The 22,964-nt window shown below is 39.5% G+C and overlaps 1 protein-coding gene across 6 annotated transcripts in view; it reads left to right on the top strand.

The window, feature by feature from the left end:
- The window catches only part of IGSF11 (immunoglobulin superfamily member 11), a 211,190-nt gene extending 196,573 nt beyond the window's left edge, over nt 1-14,617 (top strand). For 5 of the 6 annotated variants that reach the window (XM_047725605.1, XM_047725598.1, XM_047725624.1 and 2 more), the window contains 3 exons: nt 9,417-9,539; nt 10,373-10,523; nt 12,268-14,617. In XM_047725605.1, coding sequence (XP_047581561.1) covers nt 9,417-9,539; nt 10,373-10,523; nt 12,268-12,712 — 719 coding nt within the window. In that variant the 3' untranslated portion in view covers nt 12,713-14,617. The remainder of the gene's footprint in view (nt 1-9,416; nt 9,540-10,372; nt 10,524-12,267) is intronic. The other variant, XM_047725633.1, reaches the window with a different exon arrangement.
- Nucleotides 14,618-22,964: the final 8,347 nt, after the last annotated feature.

Raw genomic sequence — 22,964 nt, 5'->3', positions numbered from 1 at the left:
GCATTCTATCATGAGATTGCCCCAATTCAGTCACCTCCTCAGGCTCCATTTCTAATTCTAGTTCTCTTACTATTTCTACCACATCTGCACTTACTTCCTCCACTGAGGTCTTGAACCCCTCAAGGTCATCCTTGAGGGTTGGACCCAACTTCTTCTAAACTCCTCTTAAGCAATTTGACTTCTTCCTATGAATCATGAATGTTTTTAATGGCATCTAGAATGGTAAGTCCTTTCCAGACTCAGGTCCATCAGAAGAATCACTACCTATGGCAACGGTAGCCTTAGGAAATGTATTTCTTAAATAGTAAGACTTGAACGTCAAGATTGCTCCTTAATCCATGGGAGGCAGGATAGATGTTGTATTAGCAGGCACAGAAACATTAACCATGTTGTTCATCTCCTTCAGAGCTCTTGGATGACCAGATACATTGTCACTGAGCAGTGATATTTTGAAAGAAATCGTCCTTTATTCTGAGCAGTGGGTCTCAACAGTGAACTTAAAGACTCAGTAAACCATGTCGTAAACAGACATACTATCATCCAGGCTTTGTTGTTCCCTTAATAGGGCACAGGCATGGTAGATTGAGCATAATTCCTAAAGGTCCTAGGGTTTTCAGAATGGTAAATGAGTTTTGGTTTCAACTTAAAGTCATCAGCTGCACTAGCCTCTAATGAAAGAGTCAGCTTGTCCTTTGAAGCTTTGAAGCTAGGCATTGACTTCTCTCTCATTATGAAAGTCCTAGATGGGCATCTTCTTCCAGGAGAAGACTATTTTGGTTACATTGAAAATCTGTTGTTTAGTGTGGCCACATGGATTATCTGAGCTGGGTCTTCTGGAGATCCTCTGCAGCTTCTCCATCAAGACCTGCTGCTTCCCCTTCCACTTTCACGTTACGGAGACGGCTTCTTTCCTTAACCCTCATGAACCCATCTCTGCTGGCTTCCAAATTTTCTTCTGCAGCTTCCTCACCTTTCTCAGCCTTCCTAGAAATGAAGAGAGTTAGGACTATGCTTTGGATTAGGCTTTGGCTTAAGGGGTTGTTGTTGCTGGTTTGATCTTCTCTCCAGAACACTGAAACTTTCTCAGTATCAGCAATAAAGCTGTTTCACTTTCTTGTCACTCCTGTGTTCGCTGGAGTAGCACTTATAATTTCCCCCAAGAGTTTTCCCTTTATATTAACAACTTGGCCAACTGTTTGGTGCAAGAGGCCTAACTTTTAACCTAGCTCAGCTTTCAACATGCCTTTTTTGCTAAGTTTAATCATTTCTAGCTTTTGATTTAAAGTAGAGGTGTGTGACTCTTGCTTTTACTTGAACACTTAGAAGTCATTATACGGTTATTAATTAGCCTGTCTCAGGGAAAAGGGAGACCTGGGGTGAGGGAGAGAGATGGGAGAACGGCCAGTCACTGGAGCAGTCAACACACTCAAAACCTTTGTCCATTAAGTTTGCTGTCTTACAGGGGTACATTTTGTGGCACTCCCAAACAATTACAATAATAACATCAAAGATCACCATAACCTATATAATAATAATGGAAAAGTTTGAAATACCCTGAGAATTACCACAAGGTGACACAGAGATACAAAGTGAGCAGATGCTCTTGGAGAATGGTACCAATAGACTTGTTCAACCCAAGGTTGCCACAAACTATCAATTCGTAAAAAGTGCAGTTATCTGTGAGGTACAATAAAACAAGGTATGGCTGTATAGATGATGAGAAACTTGTTAATTGTATTGTTTAAATATTCTTTATCCTTACCAATATTTTATCTGTTTTAGTTATTTTATGAGAGAGATGTGTTTCAAAATCACACAGTAGGATTGTGGATTTGTCACTTTGTCCCTGAAGTTATGCCAATTTTTTTTTTGATGTACCCTCAGTTTGTGTCATTATCTGCTTACAGAGTGTTATGTCTCCCTGATTTTCTATGCTTAATATGCATTTTTGCCTTATTTTAATTGTTATTAAAATTCCTCAGTAGGTTTCTTTGGTTAGTTCTTGCTGGTATGTTTCTATTTTATGGTTCATTTATTTCCTGGTTTCCATGTTTTAAGTTTTAGTTTTGTTTTGCTTATAAGCAGCATGTGTTTGGACTTAATTTGGATTTCAGTCTACAGTCTGAGAGTCTTGTTCTTTGATTGGCTCCATTTACATTAATTGTGATAATAGATATAGCTTGATTAACTTCTACACTTGATCTTAGCCAAAAGGTCGAGAAGTGATTCGTTTGATTAATTTCTAATATTTTATGTTTTTCATCTACCAGTCTTTTTCTTTTACCCTTTCTCCATACTGTCTACTGATTATTTCAATGTGGTTTTTTAAAATCATGCATTTTTCCTTCCTTGTTCCTAATAAATCCTGTTGTCCTTATCCTTTCATAATTTAATACAGTAAAGAGTGGTGATTAACTCTTCTGTTTGCTGCTTGCTTGAGAACCCTGCAGAACATAGTATGGAAACTAGGATGGAGCAGGAGAGTGTCTCAAACATTACTGTAGTCCGACTCTATCACGTTACCAGGGTGAAGCCTAAGGCCCGGAGAGGATACTAGGTTTGTCCAGGGTCTACATAGAGAGCACTCCCGTTCTTTTGCCACATTCTGACATAAAGAAGTAGGTCCCGTGCAGTGTTCAGTCCTCCCTCTTTAAAAATTAAATACCAGCAATTGTCAAACTATATAGATTTGTTTATACAGTTGTCCATTCTTTGAATATATGTGTGCCTGTGTATGCATAGGTACACACACAGACACAACCCTTATTCTGTGTAACTACTTCAGGGTAGGGTGTTTGAGAAAGTAGAGAAATAGAAACATAGAGATGTTTCTTTATTCTAGAGCTCACTGTCTAATGGGGGAAACAGAGATAGATAATTTTAGTACTACTGAATATTGAATGCTATAAACATGTTTCCTGTTAACCTTTATTCTCCCCCAAAGAGTCTAGGAAGAACATTATAGGGAAAGAGTTTCCTGAACAGAAAAGGATCTTAAAGGATGAGTAGAAGTTTTACCAGGTAAAAGGGGCTGTTATTAGTAGAGGGAGTCATGCATGCAAAATCTTGCAAATGTAAAAGTTTGATGCTTTAAAGTGAGAAAATCTATGAAGCTGACATAAAGATTCATGAGGGTTTGGTGAGGGAGGAGTTTGGAAGGTTCAGGTCCAGATTGTGAAAGGCATTGTATAGCAGTCAGGGAGTTTGGATGTTGTCTTTGAGACTGTGGGTGTCCCCAGGCTATTTATAAAGCAAGAAAAGATATCCAGATCTGCATTTTAGAAACAGCTGAAGCAATCAGGGTTTAAGATGGATAGCCTGGTCGTAGATGTGAGACTTTGATAATAGCTCCCTCATGAAAGGAAGAGGACTGGAACTAAGACCCTTGTGATGGGGATGGAGAAGGGATGGGGAACGGTGGGGGGTGGGATTTGGGAGAGATGGAAGACAAAAATAAACAAGACATGGTACTCAGAAAAGAGTCAGAATTAACTCAGATTTCTGTCTTGGGCCCGTTGAAGGAATACCAGCTGTATTAGCTCAGAGAAGGAATACTTAGAGATTTGCTTAAGGAAGGTAGTGAGTGAGTGAGTGGTCCTCTGAGGGCCAAAATAATGATAACAGGTAACATTTCTTGAGCATTAAGTACTATTCTTCTTTGAGAATTAAAGCTTAACAGTCAACATAGAGACATACTGATTCAAAAGAATCCACTGATGTCAAATTCAAAGCAAGAACACTCAGAGTCAACATTTCTGGGAACCTGGACAGAAGTGAGTAGGAGAGAAGCAGTCACGATCTAATCATTCTTGCTTGTAGCTGTTGCCATGTTGTGAGTGTGTAGTTGTGCCCAGTCTGTTGCTAATGGTGAGTCACTCTTGCAAATAAATATTAATAAGTTTATATACAAAATATATTTCATACACATGCTGTGTGTGTGGTATTCTGGGAAATAAGTTTTATTTTATTTTTTTTTTAAGATTTTATTTATTTATTTGACAGAGAGAGATCACAGGTAGACGGAGAGGCAGGCAGAGAGAGAGAGAGAGAGGGAAGCAGGCTTCTTGCTGAGCAGAGAGCCCGATGTGGGACTCGATCCCAGGACCCTGAGATCATGACCCGAGCCGAAGGCAGCGGCTTAACCCACTGAGCCACCCAGGCACCCCGGGAAATAAGTTTTAAAAGCAAAAGTCCTGGGGCGCTTGGGTGGCTCAGTGGGTTAAGCCGCTGCCTTCGGCTCGGGTCATGATCTCAGGGTCCTGGGATCAAGCCCCGCATCGGGCTCTCTGCTCAGTGGGGAGCCTGCTTCCTCCTCTCTGCCTGCCTCTCTGCCTGCTTGTGGTCTCTCTCTGTCAAATAAAGAAATAAAATCTTAAAAAAAAATAAATAAATAAATAAATAAAAGCAAAAGTCCTTAGCTTGGTAATTTTGATGTGTGATTCTATGTAATGTTGTTAATACTGGGGGTTCCAAATTTTTCGTTATTCAAATATTGCCCAGTAATGTTCATCATTTTTTTTCCAGTGTTTGGATATTTGCTGTGGATTTCAATGCTTTGTAAATACTCAAATAGGAGAAATGCAAAGAGAAGAAGATGGGAATGTTGGTTTGGAAATACACTTGACATGAAATCAGAAATGAATTTAAAATCTGAATTGACAATAGGAGTATCTGTTTCAATGGCGAAGCCAAAGCTGAGCAAACAGACAAAGTATTTTCATCATCAGAAATTAAAAAAAAAAAAAGCTAATAGGAAGCAGTGTGTATCTTAATGTGTGTCTCAAAGATACTTTAGATAGTATCTTAATGGGAACAGATTCTTTCCCTGTGCTTTTTTTCATCTATATCTTAATTCAACAAATATCAACACAAAAATTAAATAAAATTTTCAGTGTCTAGAAAATTTGGCATGAGAAAGATCAAGATTATTGGATAGTATACTTAATGTTACATAGTGTTTTAAAATTTTCTTTTAGAATGACTATTTAAATATTAAGTATTTGTGATGTTATCTTTGAATTTTTAAATAGATTTTAATTTGACATGTATTTTGTGATATTGCTCTCCTTTTGACTAATTATCAAATATATCGGGTTAAGATCTTTTTTTATGTAGAATTGAAATATATAATTTGTAATAATAATTGGTTCAAATAACAATAAGCCATGTATGCATTATTATTTTTTTCTTACAGGATACTTCTGGAACTTTTATTTGAGAAATGACTGACTGTTTATTATTATGGCCACTTACTATTCCAAAGTACATAAATCATATGAAAGTATAGAATAATTCATGACTGAGGAATTCCTGTCTCTCAACCTCAGATCCTAAGTATTAAAATCTGTTGGGGATTTGGAGACATCCAACATTTTCCCAATTTCTTGACTGATTTTTCCTATGATTCAGAAAATTATGGAAGTTTCCCAAGTGATGCTGGGATGGAATTCCTACAGGGAAGCTTTACCAGGCGCTATACTGTGCCTCTTGCATGCATTACCTCATTTCGTCTTCACAGCAACCCGCAATATGGAGGTTAGGTTGGTAGCTCTGTGTCACACGTGAGGAAACCAGCTGGTCGGTGGTAGGGAAGATCCCTGTGTTTTCCAAACTGTGGTTCCACACAGTTGAACTTCACCTATTCTTAAAAGAAAGAAGACCATAAGAACATTTGTTTTCTAACTTCAGTTCAACAAATTACTTCTGTACCAGAGCAGGCCAAGTGAGGTGACAGACTGAGTTGAAGAATTAGTCCTTTTCATTTGAGAAAGAGCCCTGTGCTTGTGGCTGGAAGCAGCCCCCTGCTTGCTAAGGAGGGGCTCCTGTCTGCTCTTTGCCTTGACTACACAAAGCTTCTGGCTAATCCTCTCTTATCAGTGTGCCTCCTTCCCTGCTTACATTCTGAGTTAGCTCTAGCATGCCCTGTCAGCCTCCGTTAGGAAGCGTTGGTTCTATCAGTCTGCATGCGCTATCCCTGTTGATGGAGATAAGAGGAAGAACAGTGACTTCACCTTCTAAAAATAACCTTTTAAAGCAAGAATCTTTATTTTACCTCTTTCCACATGCCATAATGCTGCTTCATTCAGCTGTTAAAAGTCTCCCCGATGATCTCTATGAAAATGTTGACAACATTACTGGTTTGGTGTGAGCTGATCAAATTCCTAGAACTTCAGGGCTTAGGAAAACGGCAGCACAGTGTTTGGAATTGCAGGGCTAGTTGCCCAGAGATTATGGTTTTCTTAACTGGTGACATCTGGTAATGTATTGAAGATGGAGTGGGCAGATGGCTTAGTTTAACAGCCGCAGTATAACATTGCATGGTGAGGAAATACCCTGCGGATGCACCCTATAGAATATTGTGGTTTAAAAAACCAAGCGTATGTATGGTGCCTATGAGCTTTGGATATGGAGAGACCTGATTTTACAGATTGTTACTGCTTCCGTACTGTGTGATCCTGAACAAATTGTGTAGCTTCTCTGAACTTTTTCATCTTTGAAAAGTAAGGAATATAAAACCTAGGATTTTTTTGGTTTGTTTTTTTATTTGAATTCCAGTATAGTTAACATCCAGTGTTATATGCGTTTCAGGTGTATAATACAGTGATTCCGCCATTCCATACATCACCCAGTGCTCACCATGTTAAGTGTGCTCTTTAATTCCCTTCACCTGTTTCACCCATCCCCCACCCACTTCCCGTCTGGTGACCCTCAGTTTGTTCTCCGTATAAAACCTAGGATTTTGACGATTAGATGATACAGATGTAAAACTCTTAGTACAGCACATATGCTACACAGCAGACACTGAAGAGTTTCCGAGGATGATGATGCAGTGATGAACAAGACAAACCCAGCCACCCCCCCACCTTTGTTAGAGCAAGCAGGGGAGAGGCAGAGGGAAAGAATCTCGAGCAGATTCCTTGCTGAGCACAGAGCCTAACATGAAGCTAATCCCACCACCCTGAGATCATGACCTGAGCTGAAACCAAGAGTCGAAGGCTCAACTGACTGAGCCACCCAGGCACACCACCCCCAGCCCCCACTTCTTTTAATGAGACAAGTAGGCAGGAATTGACATCAAATGGGGCTAAGTGCCTGCACAAGAGAACACATGGTGCTGAAGAGCACACAGGAGGGGCACTTCTTGAAGGCCTGGGAGGAGAGCAAGATGCAAACACAGGAGAAAACGGCTTCCTCCCAGACTGGCCCAGCTCCTGAGTGAGTTCACTGAAAGGCTCGCACACATTAGTAGCCCTCGGAGTTGTTTGTCAAGGAAAAGGAAATAATACAAAAGTGCAAACAAAGTAACCACCAAATATATTGACTTTGTCCAGTACAATTCAAATGTCTAAATTCTTTGAGCATCATGCTCTGAATAAGTAAGCTACCCTTCTAATGTGGATTTGACCCTCTAAATGTTCCCATTGGGGGCGCCTGGGTCACTCAGCCTGTTAAGCCTCTGCCTTCGGCTCAGGTCATGATCCTGGGGTCCTGGGATCGAGCCCCACATTGGGCTCCCTGCTCCATGGGAAGCCTACTTCTCCTTCTTTCTCTGCCTCTCTCCCTCTCATGTCTCCCGCTCTCTGTCTCTCATGCATAAATAAGTAAAATCTTTAAAAAGAAAAAAAAAAGTTCAGATTAAAAAAACAAAAGCAAGGGGCGCCTGGGTGGCTCAGTGGGTTAAGCTTCTGCCCTCGGCTCAGGTCATGATCTCAGGGTCCTGGGATCGAGCTCTGCGTCGGGCTCTCTGTTCAGCAGGGAGCCTGCCTCTCTGCCTACTTGTGATCTCTGACTGTCAAATAAATAAATAAAAATTTAAAAAAAAATAAAAAAATAAAGAAAAACAAAGCAAGAAAAAAAGTCCTTTCTTTAGCTTGTTTATTTAAGTTCTTTCCGAAAGGTGCTCACTCTGTATTTATTTCTTAAATGACTTAACCAATAAATGCATACAGTGCTGTGGTTAGGTTTACTTTTGCTGACCCGTGTTCTCTGCTTCTGCCTTTGCTCTAGATAGAAATGAAGACTGCCAGCAGAAACAAGATAATGTTAGTTTCATGTAAAAATAGCCCAGGGTAGGGGGAGCTCCAGGTGTTGCCCTAGGAACACATGGACTTGGTGCCAGAAATGTGCCATCAGGACGTTTTCTACTTCTAAATTTGCAGCTATTCTGAGTGGTTTAGATGATTGGATGTGTTATATTCTGCCTAAAGGAGGCAGGGAAGCCTAGAGCTTAGATGTAAGACATCCCCCCCATCTAATTCCAATTTTGTGTGTCTAGTTGTATAACCGTATTACTCAGAGCCGCAGTCTCCTTACCTGTTTAGTGAGATGAGTAATAATACCTCATAGCATCATCATAAAGATTAAGATAATACTATAAAAGCTTAACCAATGCTTGGCACATAGTAATAGCAACTACTAATCTTAGTTTTTTTTATTATTACTGTAATCTGCATTTTATTTACAAGGAATAAATAATCTATGCTAATGTTGATGAATTAATAAAATATGAACAACTGAAACATTTCTGGATAATGTCAATGTGGGGGACTTGAACATGGCACTGCTCATCTCCTGCTGTGGGGAGTACCATCGACAGCCAGCCCCAGCTGCTCCCTCTAGACTCTGCCACTGCTTTGCACCCAGACCAGGTTTCGCCGAGGCTGCCCTCAACCAAGGAATGGGCACAGTGGGCCTTTGAATGCAGTCCTCCAGTGGGTAGGACTCCTTTAACAGGTGACTTTAGTGCAGGGCCTCCCCCACAGCTTGATGGAGACTTCCCTAACCTGAGGCCTCAATCAGAGATGCCCCCTGCCTGGCCCTCCTTCCTTATCTCTCCCCTTCACAGGGTCCAGACCTGCACTGCCTTCGGAGGCACTCCCACCCTCCCCACCTCTCCATTTCCTGAACTGGTATTTCTTCCACTAAACCTTTGGCTTATCTTGGTGTCGGCTTCGTGGAGCATCTGGACTTATAGTTACAATAGTTGTTGGAAGTAACAATCAACACCCTTGAGCACAGAGTGGACGTTTTCTCCATCAAATATAAAGTGAACATAATGAGTTGTTTCATCTTGATGGTATCACATTTCCTCAGAACTGAAGTTTGATGTTACTGATCATAATTTCTCTAGCACAGACCTTAGCCACTGCTTCCTCAGGGGAGGGCTACTCACATTTAGGACCTCAGACTAACGGCAGATTAGGTTGTAAGATTGCACTTAGGACGGCCCTCCCTCCATGTCTCTGGGTCTTTAATGTGATGTGATTTTAGTGTTTTCATGAACCAAGAAAATCTCTTCGGCAAAGGCTATGGAGGGCTCTTCAGTGTTTATTTTTGTAGTTTCCTACTGATTTCTTCTGTTTTCTTGTTTTTTTTTTCCCCCCTAACTCCTCACTTGATTATGATTTTTGTGACAGACCAGGTCCAGGGAACAGTCACCATTCGGAACATCAGTGCTCTGTCTTCAGGCCTGTACCAGTGCGTGGCTTCAAATGCCATCGGAACCAGCACCTGTTTGTTAGATCTCCAGGTTATTTCACGTAAGTATATAAAATTCTGACATTGACTCTGAGTCTGGAACACCAAGGTCTTTGTTAAACCAGGGAATGAAGAGTTTCTCTTAAGTTTTTTTAGGTTGTTTGAAGATTAAGTATAAATTTTCTTGGGTTTTTTAGTTATTGAAATGTTTATAAATGTCTTAGTATACTTTTCAGCCTCAGCTGAGTATTATGTATATGTATGTATAAAGTATTATGACAGAATGTCTTTCTCCTCAGGATCAATAGAATCAAGTCAGTCGCTTGTCTTCAAGTGATTGCCTAGTCCTATTGACATTACAAAAACTTGTGATGATCTTATGGCCACGGCAAGACCTTCTATTATTTTCTCCTAATCCCTTTATATCTACTTAATTGCTAGGTGGCCAGGTCATAAATAAGCAGTGCAGAAATTTTCCCTTTATTTGAGAGTTCTGGGTTATTTGAATTCCACTTACAAAAAGTAGTGACCCTGTTGGGTTGAGGTGGTTGTTATCGCACTGATTGCCAGGGTTCCTCTGGGCTGATCAGACAGGTAAGCATCTTTGGCCTGTTCTGCTCTAAGTGTTGTTCTACTGACATGGTGAGTCCTATAATGTCGATTCATTCAGCGAATGTCTGTGAGCCTCCTGTGTGTGAGTCCCAGCCACTGAGGACACAGAAAACTAACCGAGGTTTAATTTTATAAGGATGCAACACTTTGGGCAATTCTGTGCATTTTAAGAAGATTCTGTGGTAAACTTACATATTTATGAAGTTGCATGAGTGTATGCTATTTCTCTTTCTCTCTCTCTCTTTTTTTTGTTCTTTAAATCTACCTTAAATATATTTTGCAGCCCAGCCCAGGAGCATTGGACTAATAGCTGGAGCCATTGGCACTGGTGCAGTTATTATCATTTTTTGCATTGCACTAATTTTAGGGGCATTCTTTTACTGGAGAAGCAAAAATAAAGAGGAGGAGGAAGAAGAAATTCCTAATGAAATAAGGTTTGTGTGTCAGAAAATTCGTCCTACATGGCCAGTGTCTGTATTTCTATTAATTTTGGCAGCTAAGACTTCTTTGTGAATCCAAAGGCTGTGATGGCCTAGACAGTTAAAGTGCCAAGTCATATTTTCTTGTACGTTATATCACTTTTACTCATTTACTGGATCATGAAAGAGGAAGAGGGTCGCATATGTGCCCAACTAGGAGGACACATGTGAAGAAGTCCTTCACCTTCCATACTTCCAAGATAGGTGGGGTTAAGGTGGCTGCCACAGAAGAAAAGTTAGTTTAGGAAATGTGTTTGACATTGGCATTTATACCAGAAGCTAGAAGGAACACCCCAAGAGCATACCAGTTCCTGTGCACACAGGCCAAAGCCATATGGCTTGGTGTGAGAGTTCAGTCAAGGATATGAACATCTTCAGACAACAATGGGAAAATCATCTTTATTTTATTTTTTAAATTTTTTCATTATGTTCAGTTAGCCACTATATAGTACATCGTTAGTTTTTGATGTAGTGTTCAATTATTCATTAGTAACACCTTTAACACCCAGTGCTTATCACAGCATGAAAATCATCTTTAAAGAAAAGTGACTCTTGGCATGTTATAAGGATAGGGGAGTTCAAGCTCCCTCTCTATCCCTATCACATCGTACCACATAGTATCCTTGTTGAAAATGCTTTAATGACTCCAGTCTACTTAGCGTGATCCACACAGCCCTTCAGGACTTTCCCCTGCTTCCCTAGTCCTCTGTCACTACTTTCATGGTCACTGGTGTTCCAGTCTGTTCTGCAGCCTCTTGTGCTTCAGGGTCTTTGCTCAAGCCTCCACCCTCTTCTGGCACCAAACTCCTTCCCTTTTCATCCATCTCTTTCATAAATTCTTGATCTGATTCAAGACCAGTCCAGGTATCACCTCCTCACAGAAGTTGACTCTAGTCCCTGTCCAGCCTTTCAGACTTGGAAATGTTCTTACATTGATTGGCACTCTCGTTTGGCCATAGGCTTCTGGGTTATAGGAGCTGTGTCTTTTTTTTTACATGAAACATCTAGTAGAGTGCCTGGTACTCAATAAATGTTGAATGAATTAACATCTTAAGTTAAATTAGTGACTTATCTTAGCCTCTTGTAATTCTTTACACAACAAACTCAGTGGCTCTCTTCAAGGTCTATTTTCCTATTTAGAGCAAAAAAAAATTATAAACATACATATATGCATACCACACATATATATTCACACACATTTTTTTTTCAGGTATGTTGGAAAGTATAGTCTGAGAGATTTGACATTACTTTTTCTACCCTTGGCTATTGAGAAGCTGAGGGAACATTTTTCTTGAGCATTGTCTCAGTGGGAATGAGTGCCAGAGCCGAGGACACCAGGGCTGATGCGTTTGCTTTTTTTTTTTTTTAAGATTTTTGTTTATTTCTTTGACAGACAGAGATCACAAGCAGGCAGAGAGGCAGGCAGAGAGAGAGGAGGAAGCAGGCTCCCCGCCGAGCAGAGAGCCTGATGTGGGGCTTGATTCCAGGACCCGGGATCATGACCTGAGCCGAAGGCAGAGGCTTAACCCACTGAGCCACCCAGATGCCCCGCGTTTGCTTTTTTTTTAGTATGTTCTGTCCTGAGGATTTATATCTCACAGACATATGGCCTTAGCAGAAGATGAAAGATTCCTGGGCTAGAGGGTAGGGTGACATTCAAGTTAATCCTGACAACAATTTTATTTCTATTCCTTTTCAGAGAGGATGATCTTCCACCTAAATGTTCTTCTTCTGCCAAAGCATTTCACACCGAGATATCCTCCTCAGAGAACAACACATTGACCTCTTCCAATACCTACAACAGTCGATACTGGAGCAACGATCCAAAAGTTCCCAGGAACACGGAGTCATTCAACCACTTCAGTGACTTGCGCCAGTCTTTCTCTCTCCACTCAGGCAATGCCAACATCCCGTCCATCTACGCTAATGGGACCCACCTGGGCCCAGCTCCGCATAAGACTCTGGTAGTGACAGCCAACAGAGGGTCATCCCCGCAGGTCATGCCCAGGAGCAATGGCTCAGTCAGCAGGAAGCCTCGGCCTCAACACACACACTCGTACACTGTCAGCCAAGCAACACTAGAGCGAATTGGTGCTATCCCTGTCATGGTGCCAGCCCAGAGTCGGGCCGGCTCCCTGGTATAGTACCTGAGTGGATAGAGCGTTCAGAAAAGAATCAGTGGAGTACCCCATGCAAAGGGAGGGCGGGGTGAGCAAGTGCTGGGAAGGAAGTGCTTTCCTTATAAGGATACTAGTAAAAAAGCACAAAGGAAAAGGCAATGCTGTTTGTTACCTGGCCAGTGAAATTTGTGAAATGAACTGGAATTCTTCATCTTGAAGACTCGTTTCCCCACCACAGATGTCCCAGCATTCTATTCAAAAAACTGGTTCTCATAGATGTGCCAAGCCAAGGAAAAAGATACAAGAGCAGACTAGCACTTAAAACCCAAACTGCAGTCCAGATGGGCTTGTTCTTTAATTCATGCCTAACTTAATAATTTTTCAAGAGGCTCAAGTGCCAGGTGAAGTTTAAATAATGAAATTATTTAAAAATATAATTATCTTTCAAAAAAATAATGAGCAACCCTGGGATCAACACAGTTCCCTCTTTATCTAGAGGGCTTAGTGGCATGAATGGTTCATATCGGTCCCAAGAGGGCTGGCTCTTGTATCCTAGAATCAAAATTTTTTTACGCAAACAAAATTTGGTAAGAAATGGGGGAAAACAAAAGAAACTTCTCTGAGAAGCCCCTTCCTATTTATTTATGTCTTCCGAAACCATGACTTTCATATTTGGAATATTGCTATATGACAGATTCTTGCCTGTCTGCATTGTTCTAGGGTCTGTTCTGGGTCCGTGACAATTATTGTTCATTATTTCCTGGAAAAATATTTTTTTAAAAGAAAACTCTTGTGGGATTTTTTGTTTTTTTGTTTTTTTAAAATACATGAGTGGCATAGGGCTAGGAAAGAAAAGACTGTTACTAACAGCACATTCAGTGATCGTGTTTGTGGAGCCCTGTGGGAGGCCCATGCCCGGATAGAAAGAGCTGGGGTGTGTGGGCTGCAGGGGAACAGGAAGGCAGGTGTGAGGGACAGGAGCCTTCCTGGCAGCCTCCAGGCGCGGCTGGGCTGGCCGGGGCTCCCTGCCTATCACACCAGGTTACCTTTAATGAGGGCAGCACCTGATGCCTTTTGCACTGAGGGAGATGACTTCCTCTTTGTTTGACAAGTCGAGGTTGGTAGGTTGTTACAGGGAGGGCAGGAGTAGTTCTGTTGTTGTTTCCAAAATAATTCGTTTTGCAAAACAGATAAGAATAAGACAAAAGGGATGCCTTCAGGTATGCTCCTGGGAGGGTCTACCCTATGTTTGTCACAGCTCAGGGTTGCAGTTTTACCCAAATGCATTTTATACCACTGTAAAGAGACTCCTTCTGTGATTAATTACCTGGCTTGGCTGGCCTTGGAGTTCACCAGATAATTTACAAACTCTCCACTGTCGTGCTGTGTGGATCTGGGCATACTTGTATCGGGGACTATCTCGCCTTAATCACACTTTAAGCAGCACAGAAATGATTTCGCCCCAGAATCGTTCTCTGAATTATTTATGAGGCCAACCTCGTGGTTCGATAAGAGCATCATTTTTTTCCCCAATGTTGTCTCTCACTCCCTCTTCGCACCATGCCTTTTGCCCTCTTTTCCTGCAAGCATAGTCGTCACAGGGAGTGGCTTCCTGATTCTCAGACCGTTTGAATATGTGGAAACCAGCAGCTCTTGCTTTTACCGTGTTCGGGGAGGGCTAAGCTCAGAACCTAACCATTGCAGCCATTTCGATATTGATGAAATGCTGAATTTACGTTAGCATTACTTATTTTTTCCATGTGATTGTTCTTGACTTTGTAAAAATTTAAATAAATGAATGTCTATACTTTTTATAAAGAAGAGTGAAAATACCATGACAGAAAAGATACTATCAGATGTTGTTTAGAAAGCATTTATCTTGCATTTCTTTATTCTTTCTAATTATCTAAAATTCAATAAAAGTTTATTCATATAAAAACAATTTGTCATTACTTATCATATATTAATGAATTTATGAGTTTATATTTTGTGTTCTTTTTAATGTTATAAGAATTTTCCATTCTGTTAAATAGTATACATAATAATTTTAATGAGCAAATAGTACTCTAGAAATTACTTTATCTTCTTACTAGAAATTTGAGTCCAGTTCTCATGTGTATGACTGAAGTTGTAATGACCTCTTCATACCTTGAATGATTTTCCTCTTTCCATGTCTGAAGTTCATGAGACCAGGTCCATGACCGCTTTTTTCCCACTCTGAATCCTTCACCTAGCACAGTGCCTAATACAGGTACTGAGTAGGTGAATGACTGATGACTTCTAAACTGAAGTTGCCAAGTTCCAGCAGGGAAAGTTATGATCATGATTGTAGCTCTTGGTATATACTGGATCATTCCTTTGTTTTAGCTTTTCTTTTCTTTTTTTTTTTTTTAAGAGAGAGTGTGTGCGCACATAAGTGGGAGGGGCAGGGATAGAAGACGGAGAGAGAGAATCCCCACACAGGGCTCAATCCCACAACCCTGAGATCATGACCTGAGCTGAAATCAAGTCGGACCTCTCATCAACTGAGCCATCCAGGTGTCCTGTTTTAACTTTTTTTTTTTTTTAAGATTTTTATTTATTTATTTGACAGAGATCACAAGCAGGCAGAGAGGCAGGTAGAGAGAGAAGGAGGGGAAGCAGGCTCCCCGCCGAGCAGAGAGCCCCATGTGGGGCCCGATCCCAGCATCGTGGGGATCATGACCCGAGCCAAAGGCAGAGGCCCCAACCCACGAGCCACCCAGGTGCCTCCCATTTTAACTTTTTATTTTGAGATCATGTATATATTTATATCCCATTATAAGAAATAATAGACTCCCATATACTCTTCATCTAGTTTTTCCAAATGGAAAATTTCCAAACATCTTGCAAAACTGTTATACAGTATCACCAATTGACATGGATACAGTCCATCAACCTTATTCATATTTCCACAGTTGTATATTCACTTGCTATGTGCAAGGCATGCATTTAGTTACACTCAACTTCGTCACGTTTGTAGATCAATGTGACTACCACCACAGTCAGATACAGGATCCCTTGTCCTACCCTTTTATAGTCACAGCTGCTTCCCTGCTCCCCAAATTCCTAATCTCTAATTTGCTATCCATCTTTATAATTTTGTCCAAGAGTGGTACTTAAATGGAATCAGATACTATGTAACATTTGCAGGTTGGCTTCTCGGAATATCTTTTTTGAGATCCATCCAAATTGTGGCATGTATCAGTAGTTCATTCCTTTTTATTGCTGAGTAGTCATCCGTGGTGCAGATGGACCAGTTTGTTTAAGCACTTACTGTTGAAGGCTATGAGATTTGAGTTGTTTCCATTTTTGGCTATTAGAAATAAAACAGCATTTTTTTGTTTTGCAGGCCTTTATGTGAACGTAAGTTTTTATTTCTCTGAGATAAATGCCCGAGCGACCATTTGCTCCATCACCATTTGTTGAAAAGTCTATCCTACCAGTGAACTGTTGTCCCATCTTTGAAAAAAAACCATTTAGGCATATTTGTGTGGGTCTGAGTTCCTTAGCTGTTCCACTGATGTTGGTATCTGTTCTTCCACCAATACTGTGGTGACCACTGTCCCTATTTGATAAGCATTTTTTAAAATTAAAGATTTTATTTATTTATTTGACAGAGAGAGAGGGAGAAAACAAGTAGCTAGAGTGACAGACAGAAGCAGGCTTCCTGCGGAGCAGGGAGCCTGATGTGGGACTTGATCCCACGACTCTGGGATTATGACCTGAGCGGAAAATAGACCCTTAACCGACTGAGCCAGCCAGGTGTCGTCCTATTTAAATAAGCTTTAACTGATGGAGTGGTTTCTCCCACTTCCTTCTTCTGTTTTCAAATAGTTTTAACTATTCCAGGTCTTAGTGGCTTCCCATATACATTTTAGAATAAAGTGGTTTGTGTCTGCAAAACACTGGGCTGTTTTAATAGGGATTGTGTTAAACCTATGACCACCTTGGGAGGACCCGTCATCTTTACTATTTGGGTCTTCAGATCTATTAACATGGTATGTTTCTCCACTTCTTTAGACCTTTTTTGATTTATTTCCCGAGCATTTTGTAATTCTCAGGATACAGATCCTGTACATGTTTTGTTGGATTTATCACTATTTAATTTTCTTTGAAGCAATTATAAATGTAACTGTGTTTTAAATTTTGGTTTCTATATATTTGTTTTCAGCAAACAGAAATGTGATTGGATTTTTTGTGTTGATTTGTATTCTGCAACTTGGCTGAAATAACTTTTCAGAGTTTGGTTATTTGTTTTGTGTTTTGTTTTCTTGTTGATCCTTAGGATTTTCTATGTACAGAATCACATCATCTGCAAATAGGGACAGTTTTATTTCTTTCTCTTCAATATGTGTGCCTTTTCTTTTTCATAAAGCTATGTTAAATACAAATGGTTAGTGTGATATGCTTTCCTTATTCCTAGTTGTAGGGGGAAAGCATTCGTTCTTTTGCCATTAAGTATGGTGTTAGCTGTAAGTTTTTGTAGGTGCTTTTTATCAAATAAAGAAGTTTCACTCTAGTATTAGTTTGCTGGGAAGATATATCATTTATGGGTGTTGGATTTTGTCAAATGTTTCTCCATCAGTTGGTATAGTCATACTTTTTTGTTTGTTTTGTTTTTGCTTCATCTGTTGATAATATTGGGTTACACGGATTTTCAAATGCTGAATCAATCTTGCATACATGGAATAAAATTGCATTTGGTCATGGTGTATAATTTTTTAAAACACTGCCAGATTTGATTTTCTAATATTTTGTTGAAGATTTTTGTATCTAATGGCCTAGAATTCTCTAGTAAAGTCATCTGTGGCTAGAGAATTCATTTTCAGCTTTTAAATTAACAATTCAATTTCTTTAATGGTTATAGGATTATTCAGGTTTTCTATTTCATCTTGATTGAGTTTTAATAATTTCTGGGTTTGAGGAATTGATCCATCTGCTCCAGTGTGTCAGTATTTATGGACAAAAGTTATTTGTATTTTTCCCTTATTATCTTTCTAATGGAAGCGGATCTACACTGGTATCTGTTTCATTCTTGGTATTGGTGATCTGTGTCTTACTTTTATCAATCTTGCCTGAAGCTTGTCAATTGTAGAGATTTTTTTTGAAGAAATAGTTTTTTTGTTTTGTTTTTTCTTTCTATTTTTCTGTTTTCAGTTTTATTAATTTCATCCTCCAACTTGCTATGGATTTATCTTTCATTTTTCTAGTTTTTTGAGGTGGGAGCAGATTTCAAACTGTTCCTCTTTTTTGATGTAAGGATTTAGGGGTGTAACTTCTCCCTCAGTTCTTTAGCTGCATCCACATATTTTGAGCTTTTGCATTTTCATTGAGTGCTGTGTGTTTTTATATTTCCTATGAGAATTCCTCTTTACCCATGGGTTATTCAGAAATGTGTTAATTTCCAAGTTATTGGAAGTTTTCTGGTCATTTTTCTGTTAGTGATTTTTTAGGTTAAAGTTAGAAAAAAAATCTGTATTATTTAAGTTAAAAATATGTATTATTTTAATCCTTTTACATTTTTTGAAGTTAGTTTTATGGCCTATATCATAGTCTCTGTTGGTACATGTTCTATGGGCTCTTAAAAAAACGTTTATTCTGCTCTTGTTGGATAGAATGTTCTGTATACAATTAGATCCTGTTGGATGATTGCGTTGGTCAGTTTTATATCCTTACTGATTTTCTATCTAGCAATCGGTTTCTGAAACTGAAGTGTTGTAACCCCCAAGTGTAATTGTAGATTTATCTTCTTCTTCTTTCAGTTTATCAATTTTTGCTTTATGTATTTTGAGTGTTTCTTTTTGGTGCAGATGTATTTAGAATCATCATGCCTTCCTGGTGGATTGATTCTTTTATCATTACGTGATGTCCCTTTTTGTCTCTAGGAATTTTCTTTTCTCTGAAGTCTCTCTTATTGGCATTAATTTACCACCCTGCATTTCTAAGTTACTGTTTGCATACGGTATGTTTTTTCATCCTTTACAGCAATGTCATCATATTTGAGCTTGTTGATGGGATATTGTTGGATCATATTTTTGTATCCAGTCTGCAGACATCCATCTTTTAATTATATTTAGACCATTTACATTTAAGGCAATTATTGATATGTTTAAGGCTAAAATCTATTTTATTTTTTATTTTCTGTTCCCCCCCCCCTTTTTTTTTTTTTTATTTGACAGAGAGATCACAAGCAGGCAGAGAGGCAGGCAGAGAGAGAGGAGGAAGCAGGCTCCCCAAGAGAGCAGAGAGCCCGATGCGGGGCTCGATCCCAGGACTCCGAGATCATGACCTGAGCCGAAGGCAGCGGCTTAACCCACTGAGCCACCCAGGCGCCCCGTGTTTTTCCCCCTTTTTAAATGATTTGTTTCTCTTACCTTCTTATGGGTTACTTGAATAGTTTTTAGGATTCCTTCTTAATTTATTTAGAGTGTTTTTGAATATATCACTTTGTATAGTTTTTTTAGTGTTCATTCTAAGTATTACAATAAGCATACAGAACATATCACAGTCTACTTGTATTAACATTTTACCACTTTAAGTGAAGTGTGAAAACTTACTTCCATATATATCCCTTTTCTTTCACCCCTTTTAAATATCTTTTTCTTGATCACAATATGGTATATAATTTTTTTAATCATCAAAAAGATTTATAAAATTTATGATAAGGAGTGCATTATATGCACTCATATTTCTGCTTCTTTGTTCTTTCTTAGTTTCTGATGGTCCAGGGTTCCTTCTTTGATCATTTTTTCTCTGTTTGAAAAACTCCCTTTAGCCAATTTATCAGGGTAGGTCTGCTAGGAGTGAAGTCTATTAGTTTTCTCCTGTCTGAGAATGTCTTTATTTCCCCTTCATTCCTCACTGGATGTAGTATTCATGGTTGACAGTTCTTTTCTTTCAGCACTTGAAAAATTTGGGAAGTCTTCCACCATTACTTCTTAAAACACTCTTTCAGCTTCCCTCTCTTTCTCATATCTTTCTGGGATTCTGATGATGGATCTTTTTTATTGTTGTACAGGTTCCAGAGGCTCTCTTCATTTCTTCAGTCTATTTTCTCTCTGTTGTTCAGGGTAAATCCAACTGATCTTTCCTCAGACTTACTAATTTCTATTCTCTGCTTAGTGAGATTTTTCCACTCTGCTTAGTGAGATCAGCAAGATTTTTATTTCAGTTACTATATTTTTTAGTTTGGCAACTTACATTTGATTCTTCTTAAAATTTAATCATTAATGACAATTTCACATCAAATCATATTAAAATATAATTTATATACCATAAAATTCAGCCATATGAAGTGTATAATTCAGTAGTTTTCAGTTTGTTCATAGAGTTGTTGCACAAACATCACTATAATCTAATTTTATTTTATTTCTTAAAGATTTATTTATTTACTTATTTGACAGACAGGATCATAAGTAGGCAGAGAGGCAGGCAGAGAGAGAGAAGGAAGCAGGCTCTCTGCTCAGCAGATGCGGAGCTCAATCCCAGGACCCTGGGATCATGACCTGAGCCGAAGGCAGAGGCTTTAACCCACTGAGCCACCCAGGCGCCCCTATAATCTAATTTTAGAAATTTTCATCAGTCCCAAAGAAACCTGTACCCACTAACAGTCATTCTTTATTCTACACCACCTTCAACTCCAGGCAACAACTGATTCACTTTCTATCTATAGATTTGTCTACCTGGACATTTCATGTAAATAGTATCGTGTGTGTGTGTGTGTGTGTGTGTGTGTGTGTGTGTTGTGACTGCCTTATTTTGCCTAGCATAATGTTTTCTTAGATTCATCCATGTTTTAGCTGTGCTATTGCTTTATTCCTGTTTCTTCACTGAGATTTTCTAGTTTTTCAGTTTCAAGAGGATTCATAATGCTTATTGAAATATTTTTATTATAATTATCTCGTGAGATAATTTCAACATCCAATTCATATTAATACTGGCATCTATTGGTGGTATTTTCTTATTCATGTGATTTTCTTGGTTATGAGCAATTTTTTAATTTTCTGGACATTTTGGAATTATATTATGAGACTCTGGAACCTTTTTTTTTTTAAAGATTTTATTTGACAGAGATCACAAGTAGGCAGAGAGGCAGGCAGAGAGAGAGGGGAAAGTAGCTCCTTGCTGAGCAGAGAGCCTGATGCGGGACTTAATCCCAGGACCCTGGGATCATGACCTGAGCCAAAGGCAGAGGCTTTAGCACACTGAGCCATCCAGGCGCCCCGGAACCTCTTTTTAATATTCATTTATTTTAGCCCTTATTGCCCTTGTTGAGGTGTAGCATATGATCCAGATGTGTATAAAAGTTTACTTTTCTGGGGGAAACTACAGACAGCAAAAAGTGAAGTGTTTACGGTGTCTCTTTGCAGGTGGCTGGGGTAGAAGGATAGCTCCCTCTTGGCTCTGCTTACACCTTCTTGGTGAACGTTGGGCACCAATCTGTACTATGTCTTGCCTTCAAGTAGGAGGTATAAACTCAGCTCTTGGCTGGACCCTGCTGAGACCCAGAAGGGAAGAAAGAGGGTGTTTACTCACACCACTTGCTATGGGACGAGAGTAGAAACTCACCTCTATGCTGCCCATCTGACCCCAGTAGACGGGAAGAAGGAAGGAAGATGGAGTGCCACATTATCCTGCATCCCTGATGGGAGGTAGGGTGGAGGCTTACCTCCCCACTGGGCTTGTTGAGACCAGGGTAGGAGGAAAGTAGCGTGTCAGCTACCCTGCCTTGTACCACTTCTTTCCACCTTGTTGATATTGGATGTGAGTACAGTTTCAGCTCCCCGCACTGGGAGGGTACCAAGGCCTCTTAAAATCCATCTTCTTTCCACTGTTCAGAGTGTCTATGCTTGTTGTGTTATGTTCAGGTTTTAAAAAAATAATTGCAAGAGGGAAGGCTATCTTATAATGGGGCTACCCAATCTTGATTGGAACTAGAAATCCTAGAACATTATTTTAAAAAATAATCAGTTATATCTTATCGTACTCTACTATTCTGAGGATTCTTAGTTGTGTATTAAATAAAATTCTTATTCCTTCACTTGATTCACTAATTTCCTTCCACAAATGGTGTATTCTTTTCATCCTCAACTTACACAGCTTCTCTACATGAAAACTCTGCTCTAGGCCTATTCACTTCCCTCAAACTAACTCTGTTTCTCTCTCTTTTTTTCTACACCTTCCACCTATCTCTACCCAAATCTTTCTGTACCACAAGTCTAACCCAAATAATCTGTCCTAAATCCTCTTTTTCCATCTGGTGAGAAGTGGCTGCTGCTTCTCACAAGTGAGAGCATTTACTGTATGTAAGGGAATTGTCACAGTCTGTATTACATTCCTGTATTTGTGTACCTGATTGATCTCCCCCACTGGATCAAGTTATTCCACAATCATTTTTTGTTTATCTTACACTATGTGCTAAGTATTGCTTTAGGTTTGGAGATAAAAACAGGAGAAAGCCACAATAGCTATTCTTAAGGAGCTCATATGACAGGAGTACAGACTTATAAGTCAATTACTGCAATTAATGTCCTAAGTATACACGTGAATGTTTGTATAAGTTTAGGTGGGACAATGTCTTCTATACCTTAGATGTGGTCACAACATCTCTGTGCCTCGTGCAGAGAAAGTGCTTGAGGGATGTGCTAAACTGATGAAATTGAAAATGGACAATTGGTCTCTTGATCTCAGTTATTAAAAGTAGCTGTCAGTTATCAGAAAATTCCCAAAGCAATGATGGATCAGAGTTATTCACCCAAGGGGCAAATAACTGTACCAACTCCTTGGGATGGGTCCTTTGGAAAAGGTAGAGATTGTATAAGAAATGCAGGGATTTGGAAGAATCCCATGGTGAGTAGCTGTGAAGTGTTTTACATAAAAATAATAATTGCTACTTTTTGTGCTTACTAAATGGCAGCACTTTAAAAAACACACTTAGCATTCATTCATTTTACCTTATCACAACCTTGTGTGGAAGAAACTACTCGTATTTTACATGTGCAGAAACTGAGGCTAGGAGTTGATAAGCAATTGGCCAAACTAGTATGTATTGGCCAGTTGCTTTTCTCAGTAGGTACTCCTGTCAGAGTGTCTGAATGCCTGAATCAGAGATCTGGGGTCTGGGTTGTTTGCTTTGTAAAACCCTCTTTTGGACAAGTTGTATAGCTTATGTTTAGCAAAATAAGTTTACAGAAAAATGAGAAGATAAAGGCAATCTAGAGAAAAGATGACCTGTAAATTCTGTGCATATGTAGTT

This window comes from Lutra lutra, chromosome 1 (genome assembly GCF_902655055.1).
Source record: "Lutra lutra chromosome 1, mLutLut1.2, whole genome shotgun sequence".
NCBI classification, from domain to species: domain Eukaryota; kingdom Metazoa; phylum Chordata; class Mammalia; order Carnivora; family Mustelidae; genus Lutra; species Lutra lutra.
This window is presented reverse-complemented; position numbering and strand designations above follow the sequence as displayed.